This window comes from Uloborus diversus, chromosome 6 (genome assembly GCF_026930045.1).
Source record: "Uloborus diversus isolate 005 chromosome 6, Udiv.v.3.1, whole genome shotgun sequence".
Lineage (NCBI taxonomy): Eukaryota > Metazoa > Arthropoda > Arachnida > Araneae > Uloboridae > Uloborus > Uloborus diversus.
In genome coordinates this window covers 124,858,276-124,878,689 of record NC_072736.1, presented here as the reverse complement: position 1 = coordinate 124,878,689, position 20,414 = coordinate 124,858,276, and the positions used below count along the sequence as shown (strand labels likewise).

Below are 20,414 nucleotides of genomic sequence, written 5' to 3'. Positions count from 1 at the left end.
AAAATATACAAATGTACAGTAAAGCAAAATCACTAATTAAAATCTTCATGTATTCTTTTATTTACTAATAGCCAATTTGCAACTGTTTTACTCCATCATTTTCAGCCTATAAGCAGACTTTAATATTTCAACGTAGATGATGACTAGAACAAAAGTATTAACAATTCTAAAATTTAACCAATTTAATTATCCTGTATAAATTTTAGAAAATTACATTATTTTTTGAAGCCTTTTATTGCTGTAACATAAAAGGGACTAAGACATTTGAGTCATGATACTTACCAAAATTTTAGAAATTAATTTTCAATGGGTTCTATCTCAACCAAGACCCAAGTGCATAATTTTTTAAGGACTATATCCAAACGCTTATATTTTAGGTTACTTAAGCCATCTTTTTTAAATCTTGATTGCCCACTATACAATTTTTGGTATCTGAAATTAATGAATGAAAGATTAATCTTGCTGCTACTCAACTAATATATTCAAAATGTACACTTTGTGATTCATTTTCTTGTACAATTATATCAGGTTCAAGGTGTAAAAAGTATGCAGTTTCAGTTGGATACAAAGGACAAAACTCCTACTTGAAAAGAAGAAAGAAAGCTTTAGCATCTTAAAAAAGTAATGCTTAACAAGCAGTTATTGGTTGTTAGAAGCAGATAAAAATGTTGAAATCAATGAATGGCTAAGAAAAAAAATTAGAAACAAATGTATGTTAAGTAAAATAGTTTTCAAGGGGGATATAAATAAATTCTTAGGGCAATTCAAGTTTCATTTGTGTGCATACATTTTCTTTCAACAGGAAATTAGGATAAAAACCTATGCCTTCTGCAATAAATTATGTAGTTTTGCTAACATCTTTACTAATAATAAAGCTGAAAGTCTCTCTGGATCTCTCTCAGTCAGGATCTCTGTGACACGTGTAGCGCCTAGACCGTTTGGAGGATTTTCTTGAAATTTGGCACAGAATTAGTTTATAGCATAGGGGTGTGCACCTTGAAGCGATTTTTTGAAAATTTGATTTTGTTCTTTTTCTATTCCAATTTTAAGAATTTTTCACCGAGCAAATTATCACAACGTGGGCAAGTAAATTACCAAATTATCATAACATGGGTAAGCATAGCAAATTAGCGATAAATTCATCATCTATTATTTTTAAATATACAGGCGAACCAAATGACCTTTTAATTTTCTACTACAGGCAAAGCTGTGTGGGTACCACTAGTACTTAATAAAGTAATATTCCAAAATCTATAATTAAAAAAAAATTAGATTGTGTGTGAGTGTTTTTTTTTTTCCCCTCCATCATTTTTTTCCTTTATTGTATAAACAAATCAAACTGCTTCAGAATCAAATCAATCTGAACGATTTTAGCTTGGTCTACATATGTTCCAAATATCATTGATTGGTTCCAGTATATCAGAACATTAAATGCTCCCTCCTCCCCCCCCCCTTGCTAAAGAAAACTAAATACAATTTTAAAGTATCACTAATTTTACACAAGTGTTTCAATTAATCAAATAATGATAACACTGATGCAAATAGAATTAAATTATTTTGAACTAAAATACTTTTGTTATATACCTCTTTGGATTAGGTTCATCTTTGTTATGTTTCAGCATAGTGTACCGGGCAATTTGAGCAGAATACCTGAAAATTTGAAGTCCATGGAACTTTAACCTAAAAATAAAGTATAAAACATAATGAACAACAATAATACCCATTACTCCAAGTCTCTTTAAAAGAAAGATACTTCAGCAAAACAAGATTTGAATGAATCTGTATCAGAAAGTCGGAAGTCATTGTTCAAAATCACTTGTGATTCATTGACTGATTTCAATCACAAAGAAGAAAAAATCGGTAGTCTGCGGGATCAAGGACCATTCGGAGTTAATTGACCCATTTTATAATATCTATGTGTTATAATTATTGCAGTAAACTCTCGATTATCCAAGGTCACACTTGCAAAAAAAAATTTTGATTAAATGTATGTTAATAAATGTACCTTTTTGATTTAATAAGTGCACAATCTATTTTTTGATATTCCTACCCTGCCCCCTGCCCCTCTTCCAATGACAACAAACCTTCCAAGGTCAACTGACTAGTTAAAAAAATCTGATTTTTAGATATACAGTAGGCGCTGCTTAATGTGATCACGGTTAATGTTAACATTCACTTAATTTTATATCAGAAACACGAAGTCCAGGAACACTTGTATGTTAACACATGTTAAAAAAGTCGGATATTGTAATCAGCGTCTTTGTTAATTGTTATCACTTTTTCATAAACTTTCAATTTTTTCCCCATTTTTATTCCTCAATTAACAGAAATACATAGGCAAACCCTGACGAGACTTTCTGTGTAGCATTTTGTGGTTTTCAATAGCAGTTCAAAATTTTTCTAGGACAGAAAAATTTTGAACAAAAAAACCTAGAAATTTTGAAAATTTCTGCTGCAGAAAGTTCGCCCCCGGTGACCACACTCCCCCTAAGAAAACTTTCTTTTGCACCTAAAAAAATTCAGTCACTGGACATTTTGCAGGCATTGATGTAGAACCTCCATTGTTGCCATTACTTTGTAAACTATTAAAGAATTGTGTCGAGATTGAAAACAAAGTGAAGTTAAATTCAAATTTAAACAACAAGCAAAACCATGCTGGAAAAGTTAGAAAAGCTGAATGTGCTTTGAAACTGGTTTATGAATGTCAGGGAAAACGGTCATATTTTACTTCACCTATTATTCGCTCGGGGGGGGGGGGCGCTCTGCCCCGGGTGTCACGCGTCTGTAGGGTGACACCCAAAGTGGAAATGCAAGTTTTGAAAAATATGTGAACCTCCAGACCCCACATGCTTATTTGTTTTCTGCACATTAGCCCACTTAAAATTTCATTATCATACAAATGTAGTTGTTTCTGATAATTGCATGAATTTCATGTTTACATAATTTTTTTTTCGTTTGCATTTGTGGGGGAGGGGGGTACGCCACAAATTACTGCCCCGGGTGTCACCCATGCTAGATACGCCATTGTATATACAGTAGTCTCTTGTTTTAAGTGGGTTAATTTTACAGGGATTTGATTATACGCTGTTTAAGATTTGACACTTTTTTACGCAGATGAGTTTTGATTTTACTCGGAAGTGGCATTGGAAACAGACAAAATTTTCTCCTCTTTCAAAATCCAGACTCCTGAGATTGCAGATAACACTTTAATGAGGATTTTGAAGTGTTAATAAGAGAGCTCGGGCCGCTGGAGACATTTTTACGATTGTTTCCAGAGCTTTTTCCTGAAATGAAGTTATTAATCTCTTACAAATCAGAGCTCACCGGAAGAAGAGCTTTCAGAAGTGACAAAGGAAAATGGAACCAATGACTGACTTCGATGAAACACCACCAAAAACTTTCACTCTGAAAATGTTGAGCCATTCCTTGAATGATCTTTCGGACTTGTTAGTGAAGTAAGATCCCATCATGGAAATGATGCAAGTGATTATGGAAGCGTTATAGAACCTAAATCCTATTTTAACACTATTAAGTCTTAATTTATGCAGTTTTAAATTCCTTGGAACATAACCCCCCCCCCCCCCAGTAAAACGAGGGTCGCCTGCAATGCATATTTGGTTGTTCCCAAGCGGTAATTCTGTAAGCCACACTATGTTTTTTAAGATGGCTTGGTTTCTTCTGTGCTCATTAGATGGCGCCACTACTTTTTCATCATTTTTTGCGCTCTTTTCAAAAATGTCTTATGTCTTTTGAAGTTTTAACCATAGATAGCTTACTATCCGGCTTTACTTATTCAAATATTAATATTACAAACGATCAAAATGAAAATTTAACTTTCAGAATAAAAGAAATCACTGATAAAAATGCAGCAAATGTAAGTTTTAAATTATTTTTCTTAATTTAATTGCGGATAATTCCGAAAAAAAAATATTATTAAAGGGACAGAACAGTCGATTTAAATTATTGGAATTTTAAAAAAAATGTGACAATCCATGTGCCCATAGGTTTAACGTTGTAATTAATAATTTAATCAACGGTCTAATTGCTACAACTATATCAATTTGATAACATTATATGCAGTATTGGGGGGGGGGGAGTACATATATATAGTGTGAAAATGTAAGTCAGAACAGCTCTTTTACAAAAGTACTCCAATAGGCTTTCTAGTCTTTTTATTTATTTATTTTATTTTATTTATTTTTTTTTTTGCAAAACACACACACACACACACACACACACACACACACATATATATATATATATATATATATATATATATATATATATATATATATATATATATATATATATATATATATATATGCCAATGATTTTCTTTTTTTGGTGATGGGGGTGTGATCGCTTCCTTTTGGGGGGAGGGGGGAACATATTCACCCTTAGTTTTATTTACCCACGTTTTGAAGCATTTTTTAAAATTAATTTCCTGTTCTTTAAGTTTTGTTGTTTTTTTTCGCCAGTACTTACATGTTCTTTACTTAATTGCTATGTTGGGCCTTTTTAGGTTAAAGATTTTTTAGATTGTATTTGTGTTTTAATAGAAATTGAATTAATTTCTCTTTTGAATGGCTTCTACAGGTTTAACTTAAATATGCTTGTTAATTTTATACACAGAACTGGTTACAGCAATACAGTGAAGATACAAAAAGTACATGGCGTGTTGCAACAACATATCCGAAATCAGAGAGATTTAATAAATACAAAATCAGCTATTGCTGTGTGCATAAGACAGACAGAAGAGTTCCTGGGGATGGTCCTTCAAAGCATACAGGATCAGAGCCTTATTACCGCAGGGGCATGCGGGGCACAGGCCCCTCCTCTTAGATTTCAGAGGGCCCCAAAATCCCCTTTATTTATCATGCTAATTCAAAATAAATAATAATTTCCCTCAAAATCTGGAGTACAATGATGTCATTGATATTTTTGCAAATGCTAAGACAAGGAAAAAAAATCTCTTATTTGTTGATAAAAATTCCCCTTAAAAACTTGATCTCTGTGCAAATCCTAAAACCACACCAAGTTTAGTCTGTATTTACTATTAAAAGTTATATCATAGATAACTTTAATATTTACAGTTTACTGCAACGGGCTAAGTGCAACTACATCTTTAATAATTTTTGTATACTATATCACTTCTACTTTTTAAATATATAGTACTATATTTTGATATGAGGTACCACCAAATTTAGCATGGCTGTGCTAATACGCAAGTATTGAAATATTTTATAGCTTCATTACATAGAATAAGCAGGAATAGGAGGAGTGGGGCACAAAATGAATTTCATGTCCAGCGTTCTCAAAAACCTTTGTTGGGCCCTAAGGGGACCCTGAAATAGAATTGTGCCCCCGTGTCCAATATCAGAATGATCAGGCTCTGTACAGGATGTACTGCTAAATTGACAATTACAATACAAAGGCAAGTTACTTTCAATCAAATGTATATATAATATGTTTATTAATATATGTTTATGAAATCCTTCAGCAGCTTTCATAAAAAAAATCTCGAAAGAGTGCTACATGCAATATACCAACAGCCCAGTTATCTCACCCAGAGACTGCGGTGTTGTCCAGTACTGGACAGCGGGGTGGCAATTTAATGAGAGAATTTGTATTACATTTCTACACACAACTTTTTTTAAATAATCTTTCTTGGCGAATTAGGACTGTGGTGGTTTTTCGAGGGGCGGTTTAACAAGAGGTTTAACTGTAGTTCTACCTTAGCTCTGGCTTAAGGCAGTAACTTACTCTTTAATACCCAAGAACACCATTGCTGGTGTTTCTCGCTGGTTTTCTTAATTTAATTGCCAGTCTGTTCGTATTCTGAGCACCAATAAGAGGATATTTGCCTCCAGCATGGTTATTGACTGTTCCAAACTGATGAGTTCATAACTGGGACAAAACAGCAGCTCTGGGTGGGATAACCAGGCATTCTATCAGATATGCATGCAGATTGCATGAATAAGACCAGCCTGGTTAGTAGTTTACAAACCAATACCAGTTTCTGGTTCTCAATTTGCCTTTTTATTTATTTATATTAAGTTGATAAGGGGAATGATGATCTTTTCTTGAAATTATTTTTGAGCTCATAATCAGAAACATTGAACCATAATTTGGTTTTTAATTTTGATAATATAAGAACTGTGGGGGAGAAGGCGGTACAGAATTAAAAGCATGATTATTTGAATGAAACAGAACAGAATTTTTTTTCAAAAAAATAATCATTTTCATTTTATGTTAAATGCCCCATTAAAAAAAAAAGAAAGAAAAGAAAAGAGGCAATGTAATTTTTAACTTGAAAAGTAAACTTTCGAGTATTAAATATATGTTATACACCGTCATAAAACCTATCGACACATGATAAAGTATCATAGATCATTTTCTCTTGAATTTTAACATCAAGAATTTTATTTTTTAATTTAAAAAAAAGATAGTAATTATATTAGCTATGAAGTTTTAAGGTATTTTATTTCTTAATTGGTTAATTACACGTCAACAGGTGCACTGACTGATTACTTTTAATATCTTCTTCTCACACACTAAAAACAAAGCTAAACTGAATTTCTCAACAAAAATATAAGTTTTACTTCATGAAATAAACAATAAAATAGTGGTGCCATCTAGTGTTCACGAAAGAATTAGCACGTCTACAGAATTACGGGTTGGGAACGGTCAATATGCACCTGCAACATCGATGTATGAAGACAAGTAGAATAACAACTCAAACATTTGACTTGGCTTATACACACAGACAATATGTTTCATGTTGTCTTCGATTATTTCTTTATTTTGCGTTCCTCATTTAACTGGTATTTCAACTTTTTCTTTGATGTTTAATTTATTTAAACATAAAGATAATATCCATTTTAATTTACAACCTACAACAGTTTTTCAAAATTAATATTATAGTCAAAAACTTTCTTTTCAAGTAAAAAGTTTTATTTTCTTGCAGAAATCGGTCAAGTACAAACACACACACATTGTTCTTACTTTAGATAGATGAGGAAGAAACTAATCATGTAAAATATGCTTAAAAGAATAAACTAATGTCACAAATCTATTTATAACAAAAAAAATCACCTATTAGCCATATCATCATCTTCACCACCCCATCCCCAAAATTCATTTGAAAAACCATTTATTGTTTCCATATGCTTTTTTGTCAAAGCACATACTCCACCAAATAAATCTTTGTACGGTAACCTAAAATAAAACAAAATATGCAGATATATTTATGCAGGAAAATATTTATAAATAGTTTTGACATAAATTACACCCACATTAGTAAATCATGCATGTAAATATCTAGATAAAATTAAAACAAAGTGCAAAAAAATAATAACAAAGCATACAAATAAAAGCTACAATTTATCTTTTTTACTTCATTTTACATATTAAAGAAAGTATTGTAATTGCAAAGAATTTCCCTAAATTTACATTTTACTCCCCAGAATGAATGTTAAGTACTTTTTTTGGCCCATCGCATCCACGTGTGTATGCGATCTAAATCTAAGAACATAGGAAGTTGAAACGATCATTTTGAGGATCGATAAATTAATTATCAGGTCTTCCAGTGAGCTCTTGACATCTGTATGCGTGCATGTACAAATGTATGTCGCACAACTCAAAAACAGTATTCTGTTGAAAGTTTGTATCTAGATTCTGAGTGGTCCATTTGTGAACCTCCCCTTTTAGCTGCATTTTAATGCTCCAAAAGAAGTCTTTTACATGTTTTTGGAGCAAATCAGGGTTAATTTTAATGCAAACTAAAGTGATGTTATAATTTGGTTCCTGGTTTAATGCGTTTAGAAACACAATTTCCTTTTAAAAAATCATTTTATTTAAAAGCCTCAAATAAAAAGACAAATTCTAAAGTTTTTCCTAATCCTATTGTATTCCTTATTTTTTACAATACAAATCCAAATAATGAAACTTCTTTTAACACATCTCAATAATAAAGAGATTGTACTGCTAAAAATTCATGCTTTTTATTCTTCTACCATTCATACATCATTCTTTCATTACATTAGGATTCACAAAGTTCTTTAAAAGGTGAAAGTTTGACATTAATATTTTTATACGAGCATAGAGTAACGCAGATATCTTTAGTTTTCAAAATTTTAGTTCATAAAATGATCTGGGACAGTATTTACTGCAACCCAGATTACACATACACACTGACCAACTAATAAAATAAACATTGTGTGACATTTTTACTCCAAAATTATCGGAATTCGTTAAAGGCCAATAAGAATTCTACTCTTTGAACTGAAAAGCTGCAGATTAAAAGCAGAAAGTGAATCGATTTTCCTGGAAAATGGAATGGATGCATTCACTTGACGACCGTTCAGAAGGGTTGGGTGGCCGTTGCTAGGGTGTTTTTAACATTAAGTCTGTATGCTAAAAAATCCATATGGCAAGAAAGTGGCCGTTAAGAGGGGTGGCCACTTAAGACAGGTGGTCGCTCGGAGAGGTTTCACTATATAAATAAATATATTATAAAACCTGTTAGCATGTAACATTACCTGTAGTACATTGTGTTTACTGCTACGGACATGTGTCTTGGCTGCTCCGGACAAGAATAAAAGTTTCTATCATCTTCAGGTATTAAATCAACATCATGGAAAATAAAACAGTCATAATCATATTGTTTCAAAGCCTCAACGTATCCTATATTCATCAGCATTGCTCTGTTGAATTTAGAATCACCAGACTATAAATATATACATATATATAACATATGACATACAATGTCACCAAATACAAATAAACCAAAAGTCTTTCTTTACACAATTTAAGTAATTATGTTCAGTGACCAGCATCGAAATTGACTAAAGATAATTGAAATGTGCAAAAATGAGGTAGATTAGCAACAGAAATTTTAGCTGCACCATTGCACTAATGGGCAGTTCTCAAAAGGTGGGAACAAACACAGACCTCAACTTTGAAGCTTCAACACCAAATAACTTTCATTTTAATTAACTCAAAAATTTTTGAGTTAAACTATAATACTGTATAGAGACAAGAATTGACATAAATTATGGAAAAAATGCTCTTCAAATGCCCTTAAAAAAATATTTTCTTTGCTAAAAGGCACAATTTTGGACATACCAAAACGTTAACTGAGCAAATGTACCATTAAAAAAAATTTTTTTTTAATTATTTCCATACGTTTCAAAAAAAAAATTAAAGGTATGAATCTTACACTGAATAACTTTTTGTTAATATTTTACACAGATAACAAAAATAAAGATAGATTATTTACTTTGTAAACGATTTTAAAAAAACGTAACTTTGAAATTTGATGTATGTCCAAAAGTTGCGATCTTTAAAATGCTATTATTTGAGAACTAAGTATATGATGTTTTTGTTTTAAAGGTATTTATCGATCCTCAGAATCAATTTTTAATTGTTTAAAAGTGTTTTCATAAGCTTTTATGCAGTATCTTAGAAGAAAAATGATTTTTCTTAAACATACATGTGAGATGTCCAAATGGCGTTACGATCTTGATGCCGATAATTCTGTCCGTTTATTCATAATTTTTGATGATCCACAGTCTTCTAACCTCAATAAAAAAGGTTATTATAATGTTATCTTTTTTAATCCATTGGTATTTTGCATAATTAATACGTTACACATTGAACAATGCATAAATTACAGTAGTAACATGGCTTTCTATGATCAAACGAAAGCCATTTTGCGCTAACATCGCCAAGCAAACTTCCGCTAGCGACATTGGTGACAACACAGTATACGATACGCTAAAGGTTACCAGAGGGGAATTCCAGTCTGACAAATGTAGTTTATCGTCAGCTGTACCACTTTTGGCGACTTTATCACCTGCGCTAGCAATTTTTTTTCCCCCCGCTTTTATTAATTTAGAATTCTTTTTCTCTTTCTTTTCGAAACATAATTTAACGATCTCCAAATAGAAATACGAATTTCTTTCTTCAATAATTTTTTTAGACATCATTTTAATTCTTATGACATTAGAAAAAATATTCATTATTAAAACTGATGTCACTTTTTACAATTGTATTATTTTTAATTTGAAGCTTTTTTTTAACTTTGCATCAATTTCTTCAAAATCATTCCAAAACTTTATTAAATGTAAGGAGCAGCATGTATAGCCATTCAAGTATTTCATTAATATCCTCTTTATTATTAAATTGCAAAATTTAAAAAGTAATAAATAAAATTTTCATTGGAAAAGTTAAAAATCAGATTAACAATTGTCAAAAATGATGAAACTTACGTTATGATGATGTCCAAAATCCGTTACCTACAGGAAAGCAATGTCCAAAATCTGTTACCTACAGATTGCTGATTTAATTTGCTAATTAACAATTTTTACAAATACCTGCTGTCTTTTCATGTTCATATATTGTGTTCTAGGTATGTATACTATAGAATAAAATCAAAATTGATGTCAAATTCGAAATTTTTTGAAATTGCTCAAAGTTAACTTTTTTGTTCCCACCTTTTGAGAACTGCCCTAATTAAGAAATAGAAGCATACTTTTTACAGAAGCGCTGCCAATTATCTTCCACTTTTTCAGCACACCGAAGTATGCTTTCGTTGAGATTGATAAAAGAAAAACAAAAAGAATTTTGGCAAGAACAGCAGCAAAATTGTTTTTAACACACAGAGGGGAAAAAAAAACACAGTACAATCAGTTTTCAATATTTTTGGGGTCTGGATCTAAAATCCGGAAACTTCTAAAATCTGTAAAGGTCATGGTTCTGAATTCAGGATCCTATATGGTATACATATTGGCCTACAAATAAAATCCACTAAAATAACAAATAATAAAATAATTTATTAGTAAAAAAAAATAAGAGCATCTTGAATCTCAAACTTTGAAATCTGGTCATCAAATTAGCAAGCAATAACTTTTGTGTGCCTATCATGTAGTTTAATATTTTGGTTAGTTCCATTTAAATTATTCTTGTAATTTTTCTTTTCTTTCTGTCTGCGTAAACATTTATAAAAATATTGTAAAATAAGATAGAATATTTAACACTGACGCATCATTACAAAATCCAGGAAACAGCTGAACCGCTCTTCAAGAAAGGGTCTAAAGGGAGTGCGGGAAATTATAGACCTGTGAGTCTAACTTCGGTGGTTTGCAAAATTTTTGAAACATTGATGAAAATTAAGATAGTAAATTTTCTAGAGACTAATAATCTATTGACTAGTTTTCAGTACGGTTTCAGGAAAGGTAAATCTTGTGCAACTAATTTATTACATTTCTATGACAAAGTTACCATGGCTTTGGACAATAAGAAGCCTGTAGATGTTGTTTACATTGATTTTCAAAAAGCTTTCGATAAGGTACCGCATGTTGCTCTACTTAGCAATTTAGCCGATATAGGAATAGGAGGGAAAACTTTCATTTGGGTAAAAAATTGGCTGACCAGAAGGAAACAAAGAGTAGTTGTAAGGGGAAATTATTCTAATTGGAGTGAGGTCTTAAGCGGGGTTCCTCAAGGATCAGTGTTAGGGCCTGTTTTGTTCATTGTCTTTATGAACGATATTCACAAAAATATTTCTGGGAACATGAATTGTTTTGCTGATGATATCAAAGTTATGGGGACTGTAGAAAATGAAGAACAAGCAAGGGCTGATAAATGGGGTATGGCTGTTAATGTTGGGAAATGTCAAGTGCTACATTTATGGCATGGAAATAAGTGTACAAGTTATTATTTGCAAGGTTCAGTCATTAGTCAGGCAGACAAAGTTACTGATCTGGGGGTCCTAATAAGTCAGGATTTAAAGTTTAGCCAACAGTGCAGCATTGCTAGCAACAAAGCCAATAAGATGCTTGGGTTTATCAATAGATCTATTTCAAATAAATCTAAAGAAGTTCTTCTGCCCTTATATAGAAGTTTGGTAAGACCCCATTTGGAGTATGCTGTTCAGTTTTGGTCTCCTTATCTTAAGAAAGACATTAATGTATTGGAAAGGGTTCAAAAGCGGGCTACAAGGCTAAGAAGTGGACTTTCCTACTTAGATTATGATTCCAGGCTTAGAAGGCTAAAAATGTACAGTCTTGAGCAAAGAAGAGACCGAGGGGACATGATTCAGCTGTTTAAATTTATTAAAACGGAAGATGTTACGGGGCTAAAGTTTAGCACTGAAAACAGGACAAGGGGTCATTGTTTTAAGCTATTTAAATCTCAGGCTAACATGGATATTAGGAAAAATTATTATGTTAGCAGGGTAGTGGAACCTTGGAACAGCTTACCGGAAGAGGTGGTAATGAGCAAAGGAGTAGACAGTTTTAAGAGGGCCATTGATCTTCACTGGGGATTGTAAATTGACTAGGACCAGTCTATCTGGGCCCAGAGCCTGTTGCTGGTCGTCACTTTTGTATTTGTATTTGAATTTGAAATTATAAAAATTATAATATAGAAAAATAAAAACAATTATGTTTAAGGCAGTGACCTGCAATCCATCCAAACAAACCAAGCCTACCTGGATTGGCACTGTAAAATGCGTTTCTTTGCCAGTAACCTCTCACTGGATAGAAGCTAGTGTGACGTGGATTGTCATGGTAATAAACCTTCAATGCCGTTTCTGATTGGATTAAGGCTTATTGAATTCTCATGGTTTGCTGTTAACCAGATTGGAGAAATGAGCACGGGGGATTTAAGTGAAGCTAATCACAGATATTACTAATTTTGAGGAGCAGAAAATATATACCATACCTGGAATATATACCATATTCCAGGAAAAGACTATGAACTAGAAATAATCAGGGTTTTAAAATATTATGATATTTTCTATTAGCACAAAAATAAAGTCTACAAAATAGTAAATGCAGCATCTTCAATCACTCTTTATTTGCTTATATTATTATTAAAATATATAAGCTTAAAATTATAATGTTTCTTTCATTATTTATATCTAATATTTTATTTTTTTTATTTTAATGGAGTTAATTTAGTATGAGCTGTTTTATTCATTTTTCTTTATCCCTAGTTATCTATTTCAAAATAAAAAATATGCATTAGCAGTTGGTGCAGTCATAACACATTTTCTTTTTTTACTGAACAATATTTAATATTTAACTAAGCACTTGTAAACTGTATTAAAATTGTGAAATTACTAATAATTTTATGAATATAAAACAAAAAAGGAATATTATATAACTTTTTTTATATTAATGATGTATTAATACATCAGAAATATCTAGTACATAACTTATTGGTTATTTTTAATAATAAATTTAAAAAATTGCTACCACTAATATAACTTTTAAATTGAAAATATCATAGTTTAGAAGATAAATATCGAAATTATTATCATAGAAAATAAATATCTAAAATATCAAAATATCATGATATTTTCATAATAAATATCGGATATATATTGTGATATATATCATGATATATATCAACTGATATATATGGGCGAACTCTGAAAATAACTGCATGATTTTTTTTTCAATAAATAAGGAAAACTGTAACAGATAAAATCAGAATGATTGGGTGTTCAATGTCTTGAATTCATGAAAATTGCTTTTCCAAATTTTGTTCAAGACTGCCTTTCATGGTACCTACACCATTAAAGTCTAGTTTTATCTAAATATAATTATATTTTTTCTATTGGAATAACTTCAGAAATTAAATTTTTTAATACAGAAATTTAGTGTTACAGTCAACCTTCTATAAAACGACTTCCTATTCCAGTGACCCTTCCATTATATCAACCGATGCATGAAGTTCCATTTCCTACGTATAGATGCAATGTTATTTTACAGTCCATTAGAGCGTCCGAACTGAACTATTCATTCCAATATAACGTCCAAAACTAAGTTTTAATTTTTGTATTATCCTCAGGTATAACTGCTCAAAAACTAATATTTAAACATTTTATGTTTCTAAATGCAAAATATTACCTTTGAAAAGAATTATATTTGTTGATATAGGATCAAAGAAGAGATGAAAATCGAAAACAAATAGCAGACCATTAAAAAAATATTTTTTTTTTTTTGAAAAAATAAAAAAAGCAGAAAGCTTCTACAATTGCATCATAAAATTTTTAAAAAGAAAAAGAAAGTAGCAAAAAAAATGTTAAATTATTTTGTTATCTTGTTTCTCTTTTAAAATGAAGCTGTACTATGATACAATTCTAGGCTGAATCATTTCAGAGTTTTTTTCTTCCTTATTTGAGAAGCTTTATAAAATAATGGCTCTAATAGAAAAAAAAAACATTATTTTTTTTAAAGCTTAAATATAAAACTGACCTTTAAAAATTTGTTGCGACGGAAATATGTTCTTCTTTTTGGTAATTTTTCAGCTGAATATTTAAACTAATGCTATAGTTTTTAAAAATATTTGTGCCTTTTAAAATCTTTAATAATGTATATTGAAATTAACCTATGAATCATTCAAAATCATGATTCAAATACAGCCTGTGCTTTGCTCTTAGACAAAATGAGTTAACTATTTGGTGGCTGAATAGCATTGATTGTGACCGAATAGCGAAATATATGGCCTCTATTCCGGGTAAATATTTGGTATTCGATCAAATCACTATCCATTGCATCACTAGTTAGATATTTGTCAACTATATGGCTCAGAATCTGCGCCAAAACAATATTCATTCTTTTTTAAATTTTTCAATAGGTCTTTGTGTGCCGTTCTTAATAAAACAATGTGCCACACATGCTGCAGGTTGACCATCCTTGATATGGATAAAATAGACATTTATAGCATAATAACTACACAGAAAAAAAATAATAGTGCATGCATGTTTTAATTTTGCTACTTTAATATGCAATTACATATTTAAATCAAGAAAATTTAAAATATACCTCTTCAATAACATAGATTCCATAATCTAACATTTGCTTTTGAAGGAAAGGATGCAAATTATGGAGAAAGATTCTCAGATGTTCTTCTCTGTTTCTGTAAGGAATAATTAAAGCAACTTTACTTCTAGATGTGCACGCAGGTGGTTTATATCGTCCTCCTGGATTTAAATTGAAAAACATTTTTCCAAGTTCTTCAAACGATGGAGCATTAGTACATATCTTAAATCTTCCTACTAAAATAGAAATGAATGAAAAGTTAATCATTAAAAAATTATTTCAAATTCATTTGAAAATTTCAAATAAGTATTGAACAGAAAAAAACACGGTTGCCCAGAAGATGATTATCTCCCCTGATAATTGCAGACTGCCAATCATAGCATTCTTAATAAAAAATTTTAAAAGTGGAAACCCCAGAACGTGCCTGAAAGAAATGTAAAATCTGCTTGATAAAATCCCGATGACCTATCTTGTTGAAATGTAACTTGTAAAAAGCTAAAAACTAAATCATGTGTTTAATATGACTGGTCTATTGTAGCATAACTTCCTAATTGATATCAAATGGTTGGCTGATTGGTTTTACTGATTTTTATTGCTTCGACTTTGTGAATCTAACTAGAAGATGGAGAAAAAAAACCCAGAAAAGTAAAAATGCAACTACTACTAAACCCGTAAGGACAGCCAAATTGCGTATATGTACATTTTACGCCTAATCGTAAATATTGGCAGGTACCTATATATAGCCAGGGGCGTGTGCATGGGGTCACCAGGGTTACCACGATACCCCCATTAGCTCAAAAAAAAAAAAAAACAACGAGAATAAAAAGTCCAGATCATCATAATGTTTTGCTGTAATGTGCAAGAGGCTGAAATGCTACTTAGGTGGCCGTTGCTGACTGGCAAGAAAGCTTCTCTCAACCAGCTTTTACATCACACACCCAGCTTTCATCATTTCTTCGTGTATACACATTTCAATTATGTTATAGTTTTTTTTTTTTTTTAAATGTTTTCATGAAATGGTGTTGTAGAGAGGAAGAACTGATGTTTCGCAAAGTCAAATCAGGTTCTAAATTTGAAAAAAAAAAGGGGAGTTCTTTGCCCTTCTTCAAATGAATTTTTTCCACCCTTTCACAGGAATGAACTTCATAACATTTTAACACTTAGTAAAAATATCAAGAAATATCATGCTTTTATGCAAGAAAAATAAAGAAGCTCGTGTAGAAATGTATGGTGCTCAATTGCGTACCTATGGGGTTTAGCTTCTCTGGTGAACGTTAAGGCTACCCCCCCCCCCCCGACCATTTCATAGAAATTCATACTAGTTGTATGTAAAATGCGTACATACTAGTTGTACGCAGAAGGAGGAGAATCTGGGAATTTCTCCCCTATAAAAGTCTCAAAATTGTAGTTGTAAAAGTGCAGTTTCAGACGATTTTTGATAATGTTAGGTCTTAGGGAAGGAGAGGTTCGGCTTCCCACCCCAGGCAATTTTTTTCTCTCGTAATTTTCGAAATTGCAGTTCCAAAAATGCAGTTGTAGTAGCTTTACACCTAGCATTACCAAAGATAGTCTAGAATACATTTTTAAGACTACAATTTCGAAAAATCTGCTGGAATGAAATTCCCTGATCCCCCATTTCCGAATGAAAATTATGCTTACGATTAGGTTCATATTTCTAATACTCAGATCTAGTTTTGACTCCCTGACTCCATTTTAAACCAGAAGTGAAATCCTCTGTCTATATTGGTTATCTAAACCCCCAGGTTCCCTGGTATAGTGGTACTCCCATTACTGAAGCTCTGTGCATCCTCCTGAGCTTGACTACAAAAAGATAGCGAATAAATATGAAGCAGAAACAGATCACTGCTGCGCAACTTTACTGCTCACACACCCTTGCCAGTTCTACCTATAACAAAATGGAAAGGTATGTTTCGACTTTCAGTTCACTCCCCATCTCTGCATGTCCAAGCTATGTGCATTCTTTAAAAAAATAAAATAGTTTAAAAAAGTATAATTTTTCTTTGAACATCTAAAAGGGTTCTTGCTTTTCCCTTTAGCAGTTTTGTATTTTACGAGCTTTATTTAACCAATCCCCGTCTCTACATACCTAAATATAAGCAAGGTGTTTTTTTTATACTTTTTCAACAAAATAAACTTAAAGAAAGGTGGGAAATTAGAAAAGAAGAACATTTCAGGACTTTGTTTGTTTCAACCAGGATCGAGTCACCCCTCCCCCCCCCCCCCCCTCAGCTTTGAATAATTCATGTATTTAATTAAAAGTGGATGTAAGTTTTGCTTTTCAACATGATTTATATTGAATTTAGACCCCTATGAAATAGTTCAAAATGACAGGCATTATTCAAAAACAAAATTATAAGGAAAAAACTTTACCTAGATTGGGAGGAATTATTGGGCACTGTTTTCTAATATTTTTGCCCCAAGTCCTAAAGTTTGTTTGTTTTATAGCACTTTCAGTCTTATTCAATAGAACAGCTGTTCCATTTTTTGTACTCATAGTGCGGCTTGAAAATGTGCTATTTCTATTTATTAATAAAGGAATATGTTTTCTAAACTCCATGCCGCCTTTTACACCACATTTTTCATTCATCAGAGAACGAGAGATCCAATTCAGTCCAGGAGAAATGATTTTATTAATATGTGGCTTGTGCATATCAACATCAAAAGTATACTGTATGATTATGACGAATAAAATCAATAGTAGAACTACAGCTTTGAACACACGAGAATGGCAGAAATAGATAAAGCAACAAAAACGGTATACTGGTCCAGCTTTTTCCATCATCATTTGGTCAGTAGCTTTCATAAAGAGTAATATTTGGCTTCACTTCCTAAACAGTTTGAACGGAGCGAGATTGAGAAATTTTAAAATTCTGCATTTATTTTTAAGTTCATAATACTTAGCCTAAAATCCATAATTCATAAAATTAGTCTCTTGTCAATGGGACGTTATCTCATCAAATAAAAGTAACACCTTAAAAGCAACAATAGTCACTGGGAAAAAATTATTCATAATCTGGAATTCAGAATAAAAGAACCTTTTAAGAAAACACATTAAACTCATAATCTGTGACATTTGCTACGAGATTCAAAACTTCTATCAATGTGACATAAGTTACTATTCGTAAGCAACAAGGAACTAATGTCAACTAACGAATGACGTAATATGACAGTATTGTTGAGAATCGCTTTTTTTGTGAAAAGATAAGTCTAAGAGCATAACATGGATATTTTTCTGGGAATTAGAATATTCTTTTTGATGATATACAATTTTATGATACAATTTTGACGTTCGGTTAGGGACCGAAAGATTCTGAAAGCGTCAGGGTGAAATAGTGCAATATCTTCGCTTTTCTGCTTCATTTTCTTATCGTTTATGCTGCCATCTAGCGAACAGATGTATGACTATTAATCAATATTAATTATAAAATAAGGTTGCAAAGCCCTCTTAATGAAGGTTGTCTTTTTCTTTTTTTTTCCGTATTCATTTATTCTTTATAATTAGCCAAAATATAAATATTTGAAGAATTAAAAAGGTTACATTTACCGTTTATGGTGGAAAAAAAAATGAAAAAAAGACTTTTTCATTTACATACATAATTATTTACTTTAGTGAAATCTTATAAAGAAAAGAGAAGAAGAATGTATTATTTTTGGTTACACTTGGTGTAAATTCGTGAATAAATAAATTTTCAAATTTAGTAATATATAAACATGATAAAATTCAAATTGCCTATAATTGTTAGTAGTAATAAAATTATTCAAAGAGACAGGAATAAAGTTGCATTATTACACGTTTTTTCATTTGGGTTATTCTGAATAAATACATTGCGCATTTGCATGAAATAGACGTAGGATGTGTAAGAGCTGCGATTCATAAAAAGAGTAATTTAAAATTGGACGATAAACATTGGACGTTCTTGGGAATTGGCATTTGTTGCATTTGGAGGATGTAAAATTAATCCTCTGAACAAAAAAAATAATGTAACCTCAACTGATGAAAGTACTCAATAAACTTCGGTAAAAAATATTTTAGAAATGAATAAAAAAAAGTTTTGATGGAATTATTTTCTACCTTTTCATTTACTTTTTACAATTAGTATTCATTATTAATTAATGCCAGGTGAAAAATAACTAGGAATAAAAGTTATTAAACTAGTTTGTTGATAATCATATCTTTAAAAAGTGAAAAAGGTGCTGAAAACATGTCAGTTAATTAAAAGTGAGCAACGAAAATTTTTAATTGGAAAAAAAAATCAAAGTCGATTACAACAAATTTCATATGATGAATAACATATCAGTTAAAAATATGAGTTTTAGTTTTACATCAAATACAAAAAAAAAGCAATCAAACATTTTAGTCTGCAAGACGCTCATATGTGAAACACATTTTAAACGTTAAAATTCTATATGAAAATAGTTTTATTGTAATAATGCTAAAGTTTATTAGAAATGACTACGTGACATCATTTAACATTTTTTAATTTTCTTTTTGAATCAAAAAACTCGGATTTTTTCATTCAGATTTTTTTAAGCCTTGAAACATTCGTATATTAGGGTTGGTTGGGGGTAGTGGGTCACTACGGTAAGTGGGTCACCCCTCTAAAACTGAAATAGGGATAAACAACTCTTCAAACTCTCTTCAACTCTTTCAAACTCTTTCGCACAGATCATGTTAAATTTCATCATACTAATTGGTTTAACACATATTTGGGATTCGTGAAATTTTTCTATAAGTCATAGCACTTAGTCAAAAAAAATTCTGAATTTTTTTTTTTTTTTTTTTTTTTTTTTTTTTTTTTTTTTTTTTTTTTTTTTTTTTGCGAGTTCAAGCAACATTTTTCAAAAAAGTGTTTCCTGGTTAGTTTTTATTATTTTTTATGATAATTAATTTTTCACCTATAGTATAACTTAAAGTTCATACAGCAACAAGAATTTTTGAATAAAATATCATTAATAAGTGTTTAAGAGGAGGGGTCCCACTTACCCCGTACATTTTTGCTATACGTGGTAAGTGGGTATTATACCCATCTACTAATTAAAGGGCAACTCTGATTAAGTATTTGTATTGGCGAAATACAAGATAACTATGACGAGTTAATATAGGAATTGATAGTTGAGCTAAAAACTGCTAAAGAAGGTGATTATGTATTTGTGAAACGAACATGACAGAAAATCATTTCGATTTAAGTAGGTCTAATGTTGGAAGTTGATGATACAAATTTAAAAAAAGTGTTGAATTTTCAAGAACGAATAGAAATAGTGACACTTTTTATTGGCATTGTGCAGATGATGTTGGGATAATTACTGAGGATGAAACGATGATGGTTCTTTTTTTCCTTAGCCAACTTTACAAAGACGCAGTCACTTAGTGTTTCCATTTTTTTTTTTTTTAAACTTATAGTTTTGGAAATTTACACAAATTGATCTTAATCAACTGTATTCCGTTCATAAACACGCCTTTATTTGTAAAAGTAAAATGTATGTCCCTATAGACTTTCAATAGAATTCACAAATGAAATTGCTTTGTTTTTCGTTTTAAAATTTTCCGTGATACAGATT

The 20,414-nt window shown here is 31.1% G+C and overlaps 1 protein-coding gene across 1 annotated transcript; it reads right to left on the bottom strand.

Annotated features, from left to right (window-relative positions):
* Positions 1–296: 296 nt before the first annotated feature.
* On the bottom strand, positions 297–17,349 carry LOC129224965 (beta-1,4-N-acetylgalactosaminyltransferase bre-4-like). The gene is made up of 6 exons (XM_054859512.1): positions 17,226–17,349; positions 14,838–15,070; positions 8,541–8,728; positions 7,096–7,218; positions 1,585–1,680; positions 297–432 (listed from the first exon to the last, which is right to left on the bottom strand). The coding sequence occupies exons 1-6, from the start codon at positions 17,347–17,349 to the stop codon at positions 297–299; spliced, it is 900 nt and encodes a 299-aa protein (XP_054715487.1).
* Between the last annotated feature and the right edge of the window lie 3,065 nt (positions 17,350–20,414).